General features: G+C 40.3%; 1 protein-coding gene across 5 annotated transcripts in view; it reads right to left on the bottom strand.

Annotated features, from left to right (window-relative positions):
* The window catches only part of CACNB4 (calcium voltage-gated channel auxiliary subunit beta 4), a 265202-nt gene that overhangs the window by 33873 nt on the left and 219069 nt on the right, over positions 1–12260 (bottom strand). For 4 of the 5 annotated variants that reach the window (XM_053596364.1, XM_053596365.1, XM_053596366.1 and 1 more), the window contains 5 exons: positions 7926–8056; positions 4655–4731; positions 3147–3166; positions 2861–2941; positions 1552–1610 (listed from right to left, as the gene is read on the bottom strand). In XM_053596364.1, coding sequence (XP_053452339.1) covers positions 1552–1610; positions 2861–2941; positions 3147–3166; positions 4655–4731; positions 7926–8056 — 368 coding nt within the window. Of the gene's footprint in view, positions 1–1551; positions 1611–2860; positions 2942–3146; positions 3167–4654; positions 4732–7925; positions 8059–12260 lie in introns of those variants that run through there. The other variant, XM_053596368.1, reaches the window with a different exon arrangement.

A 12260-nucleotide genomic window follows, 5' to 3' on the forward strand; every position in this document is an offset into this window, starting at 1 on the left:
AACAAAATTTTTACCCATCTTTTCCTGCCCCTTTCTCTACCCACCTGACTCAGAATATTAAGTAAGCAAAGATAAGCTTCCATTGTGTTTACATCATTATATATCTTTGGGTCCATTTATTAAGGCAGCCTGGCCTATGGTAATATACTTAAAAGTTCAAATAGCACAGAGCATTCTTATTTTTTAAACTAAAATCTCAGTTTATGTTCTTTATGTATAATCCCCAAAATGAGTGAATATTTTTAACACTATTATCCAGGTTTTTCTTTTTACAATTACATACAATTTATACTTAAAATATTATCGGTTTGCTTTTTTCTTAGAATACCAATTTATTAAAAATCTACTTGAAGTTTTTTTTTTTACATTTTAGAATTATTTAGTGCACTTAAGATGATAAATTGGATGCATTTACCCATACTTTTTCGTACACACTATTTACATTTTCCTCATTTCCATTTCTGATCAGTTTTCAGGTTTTCTCATGTGGTTATTTTTACATGGAGTGCATTCTGCATTATGAAAGAGCTTAGTTTTAATATTTATAACTGAGCCAAATAGACTTTCACTTTTTCTCTGAAAAACACAGAAACTCTCTCTAGACATATTCCACAAAACTTTTTTTTTTTTTTTTTTTTGAGACAGAGTTTCACTTTTTGTCTTCCTCAGTAGAGTGCCATGGCGTCAAGCTCACAGCAACCTCAAACTCTTGGGCTTAAGCAATTCTCTTGCCTCGGCCTCCCAAGTAGCTGGAACTACAGGCATCTGCCACAATGCCCAGCTATTTTTTTGTTTTGTTTGTTTAGCAGGCCCGGGCCAGATTCAAACCCACCAGCCCTAGTGCATGTGGCCAGCACCTAACCACTGAGCTATGGGCTCCTAGCCTATTCCACAAAACTTAATTGATAAAATTATCTGATGGCTAAAGACTGAGGCATATTGATAAAGAGTTATAGCAGGATATATACAAAATAGATCAAAAACAAACTAATGAAAAAAAAATGTCATTTCTAATGAAACAACCCCATAACGAAACACCCGAATAAGTACTATTTCCTACAAAATAGTCTCTTTGGAAGGCTTATGATGAAAACAATTTTCATATACTTCTTTTGAGAAAATTCAGTACTTTATATATATATACCTTTATGTGATACACACAAACATACATATACACACTCACAACTCCCAAATATTACCTAGCTTGACCAGCAAGCCACCATACTCATCAGAAATATTATATCTACTAATCAATATTTTTTATAGAAACCATTTTGGTATGAATTCACTAATAAGTGAGAAAATAAAGACACATACATTTAAATAAAACAAATGGCTTATTTTCCTTCTCAAGGTCCTTTTTCCCTTGGGTATTCAATGCTATACTTCATATTTTCAGAGTTCTTTCATTATATTCTTCCCAAGAACACTGAGTTAACTTTTAATTAGAGAACTTCTGCAATCTCTGGAAACATAGATCCACAAATCAATTTATCATACATGTTTGGTTAAAGGAAAATAAAAATACAAAAAAACATCTATATGTCTCACCTCCCATCAAACCTGTGCTTCAGGAAATCAAAGAGGGCTTTCTGCATCATGTCTGTTACCTTTGCAGAGGTGAGAAAAAGAGAATGAGGCAAACACATGTAGAGAGAGAGAGAGAGGTCACAAGTGAGAGAGGTGGGAGGGAAGACACTAGGACAGCCAGTCGGCCCCTGGGGGAGGTATTCATGGAAGGTGCTTCTCATGAGTAACCCTGTGCAATTGCTAATTTCCCCCCCTTGGTTCTCTTCCAGGGTGGTGCGGAGTAAACCAGCAGTGTTCACCAGACCCTCTTTCCTCTTCCCTCATTAGGGGACAGAACTGCTGGCAGGAGAAAACAGCCTGGCTTTGTACACAGTTGCTGGCCTTCCTGGCACACCTGAGCTATGCCTGCCTCCAGCAGAGAGCAGCTAGAAGGCAGAGGCCAGCCCTGGGCTTTAGTCATCCTGCTAGTCTGTGCACGTCGTGGAAAATTCTTCACGCCCAGGGCTGGATTTTTGTAGACTACTCTCCTGCTCATCTCTCTGATATTTCCAACTCAGAAAAAGATAGGAAGAGAGACAGAGAGCAAGAGAGAGAGAGGATTCTTAGATCTGCCTTAGAGAGAGTTATTAATTCATTCTTCAAATGTATACTGAGTGCCTACTATGTGCCAGACATCATCCTAGAGGTGCCCTGGAGGTTGCCCACCTTGATTTTGATGTCACACCCATCTACTTTTATCCACGCCAGCTAGCACTAAGTCAAATGACAACATCTGAAATGTCTGTCTTTACTCTTTTCCTGGTTATGATATCACTTAATTTATCTCCAAAGTTCACAAATGTTTTCAGTGGCTTTTCACCTGTATATGTTCATTAAAATAAATAAGCAGAGAAACACATGATGGAATATGCCATCGCCTTGAGCACTCAGCAGGGTGAGATCTGTTGGAGCTTTGAGGTGCTAGAAGATTGTTTATATGTTCCCTGTGCTGTTCATTCTCTGTTATTTCTAATAGTAATGGGAATGGCCAAAATAAAGTTCTTTTCTTTGAATTTAATGCAGAACAAATCTTTGACAAGAATTCCCCCTGGTAAATATTGCGAGGAGTTATTTCTACACAATGCACTACATAACAGATGAGAAGTGTGCAAGAAAGGAAAGAAAGGGCAAAGGGCCACCGGAGTCCCGCACCGGACCACCCGCCTTCACATCCTGAGAGCTGCCTTCCGTCAGCACTGCCATGTAAACAGACCCTGGAGGAGCGAATACCAAAAAGACTATCTCCTGGGTTCTTGATCAAGAAAGGAAGAGTAACAGATGATATTTGTACCTCATAACCTTTCAGTGACGGCCCCACTAACACCACCGGGCGCATGGATGGTACAACATCGTAAGGAGGAATGTGCTCCGTCTGAAAGAGATGATTTGACATGCGTGAAAAGGTGAGGCTGAGCACACCTCCATAGCCACAACACTCATAGTTCTCAGTCCCCACCGGTCCCCACCAAGAAGGCTCATCCTTTACTTTATAGGCGTTTTGGTTACTGACAAGGAGCATTGCAGGTGTGTATGTATAGGAACCTTAACAATAGATTTAAAAAGGAAACATAACTTACCACTTTTTGCTTCTGTTTTGCTAAAAGACAACAACGAAAGCCATATCAAAATATGTCATGTCTGTAAATGACAGTACACTGAGTTTACAAGATGGAAGAATGTACCCATTTGTCCCTGTAATTATCTTCATCACTTCCCTATCACCTACTCTGTAGAGCCCTGCTCTATTTTTTCATTCTAGACGTGTTAATTTTGAGGACATATGAAAAACAGACAACTTTCTTCCTGTATGAATGACCCGACATCCTGATTCATGCTGGGTCGGGGGGGGAGTGGACAGGAGTTTATAACAACATTGGAAGTTCCAGGCCAAACATTAACCAGGGGTTGTTCCCGTGCTAGACACAGCTCAGTGTGGCTGGGAACAAGTTGGACAAATACAATTTGACAAAAGGAAACAGGATTAACAATTTGGGGGAAAAAAATGACTATCATCTCAGTCACTGGTTATTTTTGTATATGCAACTTTGGTGAACCATGAGATAATTCTGCAGTCCCTTAGGCGTTTTTGCCCATTTTCTAAAACATTAACCCATTTTTTTTCCCACTTTGTTGCTTTTAAATTTCAAATAAATTTATTACCAGTTATTCCTATTCTTTCCTATTTTAATACCAAAAAGCTATAATGTCCTGAATGTCCAACAAATGGGAACGAGGCAAAATTATACTCAGTATCTGATTTTCATGTGGATTTGTGGCCACCCAAACAGGTTCAGTCTGTTTGGGGGCAACTTGGAATTGTTCCAGAACCAATCCAGTTTCCTATAGTTACAGTAGGACAGAATACCTGTAGAGCCTTGGACTTGCCATTTGGAATTGGTAATAGAATTGGAATTGGAATTGGCAATCAGGACACTGGCTACCCTAATGTAGCAGCAGTTCTGGGCCAGAATGAAATTAGCCTACAGGAGTCAGGGAATGAGGTGGAAGAAAAATTCCTGCATGAATACCTCCATAATTTCCAAGTGCACGGGAACTCCCTATTAGGCCATCACTGTCCCTTCATGACCATTAATTCCAGGACTCAGTTTTCTGCTGTCCAGACAGAAATCAGGTCCTGTCTCATCTGCACCCTACCTCATACTCAGCTTCTACCCACGCATCCTCCATAGCCCAAAACACCCTCAAGTTTCACCTGGAGACTGAAACAGCATTTTCTTGAGAATCTAAAACTTTTTGTGTTTTTTACGGGCCCTCACTATCCTAAAGTTCTTGTGGTAGAATAATAAACTTATCGCAGATTTGTTTATACAATGAGTTACCCTGCAAGGTAAATAAGATTTTTCAAAATTCTATTATAATGATCTGATTTTTAGTATCATTAGAACTCTTTAAATCAAATTGAATTATCATAGAAAGAAAAGAAACAATGAAATATTAAATAGAAAAGCCTTTAAATCAAGTCTTCAAGTTGTTTCCAAATTAGTAGAAATCTTTATATGTGGGTTCAAATATTTAAAAAAGGAATATATTCCACTATAAAAAGTGTTTAACTAAAACCCCTCACCTGTTGATGTGGGAGTTGCTCGAAATGTCCCTGATACCATTTCTCCAAGACTTGAAGAAGAATTTCCACTTGATTTCCTAGGATATAGAAAAGAACTTAAGACTCACTCTACAGATTCTTTGAAAATAGAACTTGAAAGAAAAAGTTTTCTTTGGTCTTAATCCTACTAAATAATTCAAAACACACCATATCATGCTACAGAGAAGAACTTCAAGAATTTGTCTGTCCAAATGTTTTCTTTGACCTCATTTCTCAGAGCAAGTGGAGAGCGGAGACCTGGAAATACTTTGCAAATTAGTCTCTCCTAGTTTTACAATGCAGAAATTGGGCAAAAGAATCACTGGCAGGAATATTCCTGTGAACTGCCTGCTCACCCAATACCAGTCACCAATGTGCCAGGCAGATGCTGAACACAGCTCAAAATAAGCAGGAAGGCCTGGAGAAACCTTTCCTTCTTTAAAAAGATCATGTGAGAGTCAGAGTTAAGAATTAACCAGAGCCTGTAATCTTAGCACTCTGGGAGGCCGAGATGGGTGGACTGCTTGAGCTCAGCAGTTCAAGACCAGCCTGAGCAAGAGTTAGACCCTGTCTCTGAAAATAAATAAATAAATAAATAAAGCCAGGTGTTGTGGCAGACACCTGCAGTCCCAGCTACTTTGGAGGCTGAGGTAAGCACATCATTTGAGCCCAAGTGTTGTGAGCTAAGATGCCATGGAACTCTATCCAGAGTGACAAAGTGAGATTCTGTCTCAAAAAAAAGAACTAACCCTAAGGAACTGGCCATAAGTGATTTTTTTGTGACCCAGAATGGAAGATCATCAATACTGGAAGCTTCCCTGGATCCCAAGAAGCCTTGGAGACACTCTGCCTTTCTACTTCCCTTGTATCCCACCCTTTAATGCTTAAGAGTTACGATCCCTACGGTCAAAAAATCTGATTTCTCATCCTAGCCTTGCCTTTTACTAGTTGACCCTGGCACATGATATCTCTGAGTCTTAGTTTCCCCATCTATAGAAAGAGATGCTACACCTCACAGGGTTGATACAAAGATTAAATAAAATCATGTCTGTGAGCTCTCGGCTTTACTATTGCACCTGCCACAAAGTAAGATTTTAATTCAAAAGTATAAACGGTCATGCAGTGCTTAACCAAGGAACATGTTATTAGGCAATTTCATCCCTGTGGCAACAACATCTGAGTCTACTTGCTGTAACCCAGATGGCACAGCTGACTACACACCTGGGCTACATGGTACAGCTCCTGAACTGTACAGCATGTTACCGTATAGAACATTGCAGGTTGTAACACAATGGGAATATGTATGTATCTAAACATACCTAAATATAAAAGAAATAGAATAGAAATACAGCATTATAATCTTATGGGACCACTGTTATATATTCAATCTGTCATTGATCAAAATGCCGTTATGTTGTACATGGCTATAATAGAAATATGGAATAATTATAACAATAAAACTCTGGAAGAAAGGATAATTCAGTTATTATTTTACTCAACAAATATTGATTGGGCATTTCTTTTCTGGAAGCTAGGAATTTAACAGTGGCAGGGGTAGTGGGGGAGAAAAAAATCCTCTTCCTTATTGAGTCATATTCCAGTGGGAGATGTCAGCACAGGCTGAGCACCCCTTGTCCAAAGTGCTTGGGAGCAGACATGCTTTGAATTCTGGATTTTTTTCAGATTTTGGAATATTTGCATTATATACTTACTAGCTGAGCATCCCTAATTTGAAATTCTGAAATCTGAAATGCTTCAACAAGTGTTTTCTTTTTGGAGCATTTTGCATTTTGGATTATAGATGCTCAAACTGTACCAAACAAAATAAATAGGTAAATATATACTATTTCTGAGAGTAATAAGAGAGAAAACTCAGTCAGGCCAGGGATAGAAAGGACCGAGAAGGAAAATGGCACCATTTAAATATAGTTAGCAGAAGAGCGGTCTCTGGAAAGGTGATATTTAAGAAAGATCTTAAAGCAGATGAAGGAGTGACCTGGTGACAATTTGAAGGAAAGGATCCCAGTAAGAGAACAAAGCAAATGCAAAGGCCAAGAGGCAGGCACATGTGTTTCCAATGTGTTTAAGGAGAAGGATGGAAGACAAAACGTTCAGAGAAGAGGCATTAATAATTAATAACAGTTTATGCATGTATATGCTAAAAATTATTGATAATTAGAAGTGGGGATAACTGTACTCTCCTGATCTTACTGTCAGAGATGTTCCCATTACAACAAAGGCACAAGAGCCTCCAAAGAACAGGAGGTTTTGAAATAGAAACGGGTCCAGTAGAAAACAGAGGTTGAGGGTCAGGAGAAAGAGCTGCTTCTATTTCAGGGCTTTCAAAAAGTCTTAGCAGGCTCAGAGCCCGTAGCTCAGTGGTTAGGTCGCCAGCCACATAAACCAGGGCTGGCAGGTTCGAACCCGGTCCTGCTAAACAACAAAGACAACTACAACCAAAAAACAGCCAACCAAGTGTTGTAGTAGGCGCCTGTAGTCCCAGCTACTTGGGAGGCTGAGGCAAGAGAATCACTTAAGCCCAAGAGTTTGAGGTTGCTGTGAGCTGTGACACCACAGCACTCTACCCAGGGCAACATAGTGAGACGCTGAGAATCTGTCTCAAAAAAGAAAAAAAAAGTCTTAGCACATATCAAATCAAAGCTTCAGCACAGGCTACAACATGATATATGCAGGCTCAGTGTGATTTGGGTTTGTCTTCTCTGAAGCTGTGCTGTGTTCCTCAGACCTTTCAATGCTGCACTGTAAGATCTATGTGGCTCCTCCATCAGCTCACTAGAGTAACAAGTTCATCTGGAGCTGGACAGTATCTTCACCTCAGTGCCAGGAGATGGTAGATGCCACAAAAAGCCTGGGATGGAGAAGGCACTGCTAGTGCTGGGACCCACTTATGCTTCTTGAACCAAGAGGAGTCAGGAGGCCGAGTAGGGTCAGCTCTGTCTTACTGAGAAAGGACATCCCATGTGAGTCTCACAGAGGAAGCTTAGGTTCCAAGGAGGCTTGCTGAGGCCACAGGACACAGCGTCCACTATGGAATTCATGTGGACTCTCACAGTGTTGGGCTTTAGCAGGCAGTGGTGTAGGGAACTATCTGAAACCCTTTTGGGCCCTATTTCAGAAATACCTCATATGCAGAAATATCTTTTTACCTTGAACACATGTTTCATTTAGTAAAACACCACCTAATTTTCCTACCCCCCCCCAAAATATATACATATAATGAATAGAACCTTACCCTCCATGAAAACGGCCTCTTTTTTGTTCTTGCTGAATCCGAATATTCTCTAATCTGAGTGGACTTGGGATGAAACCAATCTCACAGCCCTCTTTCACCAGCCTTCCTATCCACCAATCATTGTTATATTTCTGGAATTCAGAAATAAAACTGCTATCAACAGTAATTCACTTATCTTCACATTCTATTAATTAATTTCAGGGGACCAGAGGAATGAAACATTGTATGGTATTATACACAACACTATATTATATGACATATATAATATATACTTTATTATGTATATCTGGGGCAGGTTCATGGACTAAGAATGCAGGGTTCTGCAAATTTTTTCTATAAAGGTCCAGATAATAAATATTTTAGGCCTGCAGGCTATCTCGACCCTGTTGCAATTACCCTGTTTCCCCGAAAATAAGACAGTGTCTTATTTTAAGGTGTGCTCCCAAAAGATGTGCTAGGTCTTATTTTCAGGGGACGTCTTATCTTTCCTGTAAGTAGGTCTTATTTTCGGAGGATGTCTTATTTTCGGGGAAACAGGGTAGTTGAATCTACTGTCCTGGTGTGAAAGCAGCCACAGATAAACATAAACAAATGAGCATGTCGTGTGTCAATGAAACTTTCCTTTACAGAAAAGGTGATAGGCCAGACTCAAACTGTGGGCTATAGTTTGCCAACCCCCAGACTAATGTCTTGTCCTAACATTTGGATTCCTTTGGTCCTTGTCAAGAAGCCCTAGCCAGTTCTTCAGGAATAGATTTTCTAAGGATAAATATGCTTCAATGTAATTGGGACTCTGAAGGCAAGACAGATATGTGTGAGAGGCACTATGTTCAGTAGTCTGTTATTTGTCAAAAGCTTTCAGGTAAAAGTTCCATGATTCTGTCTGTAGTTAACCCTCCCAGGGGAAGACGTTCAATCTTTCAGACATAGGTTTGCGAATTAAGGTCCATCTTACTCTCTGAAGAAAAAGAAGCCTAATCTTACAAAGTCTGAGCATGTTATATATTTGTATGTGGAATTTTGAAAGCAATCTCTCATGGCCTGAAGCCCAAAAGGAATCCCAGGATTTCCATTTAAATAATGTTCCATGACATGGAAATCTGAGACGCATATCCCCCACCACAGCTTCAATCTGGGCTGAGAGTCAATAGGGCTTATTTGATGGTTCGGCAGAATTTCATTTGTAAATATAAATTTGCTGAATCCTAAAGCAATTTAGTCCAAGCCACCTGCCTCCAGGGAAGGTTTCGGTTAGGTCATTTCTAGAAAACAGATAGAAGCCTTATTTTTTAAACCCTCCAGAGACAATTTCCAAAACTTTCTTCATTGTCTTTGTGAGTTTTAGGTAAGATAACATTCTCTCTTTGATCCAAAACCTACATATTTTTCAACATGTAACCACTATATGTAATAGGTTTTGCTTAGCTCAAAGAATAGTGGGATTTGTGTGTGTGTGTGTGTGTGTGTGATATTGACACATTGTGAGGGAGGAATAGATGATTTCACTGAATCATCACAGCATGAAGTTCTGCGTGCCTTTGAGTAATTCTGAGTAAGAGCCTCACACTCATAGGAAAAATGATACGGCAGGGTCTTCCTCATGCACACAGCTCCTCCACAGGCATTCATGGCATGTAGTACAAGATTGTACTAAAAGAAACGTGAATTGACCTAGTATAAAATCTAGAACAATCTAGGTAGTAGTTTCCCCCCATCTTCCTGTTTTTTGTTTCAGTATAACAAGCCCAAAGTAACAGGCCTGTTTATTTTGGAACTAAGAAAAGAAAAGAGGACTCTTTTAGAATCTTTGGTGCATAGGTCTGGAATTTCGATTTTACCGCAGTGGGGACAAAATAGACCATGAGTCACAGTTTCCTGGGGCTTAAGTTATTTCCTAAAGTGAAGCTAGCCCATTGGAACACTGATTTGTTAAATGCCACTCAGTGACCCTAAAGGGCTTGTTGAAATGGTTAATGCGACTTCCCACAATGTTTTAATTTAGTTCTAGGAAATAGCAAAAGCTATTTTGCAAATAGCAAAAGGGTGTGAAAGAATCAACAGTGAGAATCTGACTCAAGGTGAATGAGAGTTCTTTGAGCTACTGAGGAGAAAGTTGCTATGTAAATTCAAGAGCTTAATTCACTCATCATTTGGCTTATGTGACAAGCGTGGCCATGGCTTTTCTCTGCATCCAAGCTTGTTCTGTTACTGAGCAAGTACTTAAAATGGTGCATAATAGATGGCCTTCTAGGTGACGGACAAGGGAAGAGGCTCCAATCTGATCACAGGAATATGCTCATTGGTGATGTTCCAGGAGCTCATGCCAGCTCTCTGGAAAGGTCACCTTAATGTTGTTCCAATCCTTCTCATTATGATTTCCCTAAAATGATTAGCACTTTCTCTTTCGAAGATGTTTTCTTATCTGATATTTCAAAATCTGACAACAGCACCTCCGATCCACACCGGGATTACCAGTTCAGTACCACACACCAAAGTGCCAGACGGAAAAGAAAGTTGCGAATCAACAAATGCGTAGATCAAAAGCAGCCAACAGGACAACCTGAGAGAGTGGCCGAATGCAGGGAAGCCATCACGTACGACCAGGTTGAGATGTTGGTGTAAGTGAGTATATACACGGAGGTAATGTGAGAACTTCTCTTACCTTCTAAGTGCTGCTTCTCCTGAGACACACTGAATGTTAGCTGCTAATGAGCATGGCTTGGTCATTTTTGATGGGAAGGGTGAGAGAGAACCAACTAAACCATTCAGATGCTAAGGCACATGTTTCAGGTCAAGGGCTCTAGTCTTCTAGGCAAATGCAGACATCCTCACCTCACACACCACCACCATCAAGCTGGCGCTGCCTCAGTTCCCCATCGCCACCAAAGCTCTGAGTTGCCTGTGCCCGCACCCATCGTTCCCGGGCAGGTCACAGGGAAAGGGTTCCTCTTTCTACCAAAGGTCTGTCCCTCCACCAGGGTTCTGAAGGGGTCTTCCTGCCTGCTTAAAAACTTTGCCCCCTTGCCTACCTCCCCTTTCCTGTCAATCTGTCCTCCCCGTTGGTTAACACCAGCATGCACAGCAGCTCCCATCTTGAAGGAAGACCTCTTTTGACGTCATACTTTCCTCAGTTTGCTGCCTAGTCAGTATCGACCTTCTGGGAAGCACAGTCTCCACATGGTAAATACACGTCCTAGCTCCCTTCTCTCCTCATCCCATTTCATTTGTCCTCTGTTGCCACAGTTCAACAGGCAATGGTCCCAATGACCTCCCTGCTGCTGATCTGGACTGTAGAATGCAGAGTTTCAAGGAAAGATTTTCAAAATTGATTATATATTCACCATGCACATCTCGTGTTGGACTGGGGAGTACGTGAAGGTGGGCTCAGTGACGTTATATGATACTGTTAAACTGATCCCATTCTTCAGGCATCTCTGTTCTCAGGTCTCGCTTTATTTATTCCTCTTTTATGCTCTCCTTTCTTTAAGATTCTATTTACAACCTTTCCCTCCTACCAGGGCAAACGAAGACCACCAATGCATGCCCAACCTCAACAGAAAACTCTTGCGTAGAACAGGGAAATTTAAGGAAGTTAAAACTTTTCTCTTGATTTAGCCTAATTCTTGCGCCCGTTCTCCAGGTACCATCTCCTCCTCTCTAATCCAGCCCCTCATTTGATTAGATGTCCCTTTTCCCTCCAATAGATGTTACCAGGTTCAGCATCTCAGCCTAGAAAACATTATTTCTTTTGATCTTTACATGCTACAAAGCACAAATGTGAACCAAATTTCAAAAACATTCCTTTGGCCCTATGCTATCTCTCCCTGGCTAAAACCCATTCTCCTTTTTAACTCAAAGCACTTTGTTTTGTTTTGTTTTGTTTTTTACATTGATGCATTTATGGGGTTCAGGGTACTGTTCAATATACAATGTGAAATGCAACATTGAACTAAGTAATACATCCATCACAATTATACTCATTTCTTAATAATTTTGAAATGTGCCATTGCATCATGCACATTAGGTGAGGTCCCCCCAAATAACTCTCTCCTCCCATATCCCTCCTCCCCTCCCCTCTCTCTTCTCTTCCCTTCTACTTTCTGGACAATGGTTATATTTTGCCATTTGTATGAGTGTGTAGGTGGTGATATATTGATTTCATAGTAGTATTGAGTACATTGGGTACTTTTTTTTCCATTCTTAACTCAAAGTACTTTGAAAGAGCATTTGCAATTCCTCTTCTCTGACCTCTGTGTTATGTGGGTAAGAGGGACTCTTGAGAATCTTCATGATACCCAGACATAGGATACCTGAAAGCAAATTCATAACCATGCC

The sequence above is a fragment of the Nycticebus coucang genome, chromosome 7, assembly GCF_027406575.1.
Source record: "Nycticebus coucang isolate mNycCou1 chromosome 7, mNycCou1.pri, whole genome shotgun sequence".
In the NCBI taxonomy this organism is placed as follows: Eukaryota; Metazoa; Chordata; class Mammalia; order Primates; family Lorisidae; genus Nycticebus; species Nycticebus coucang.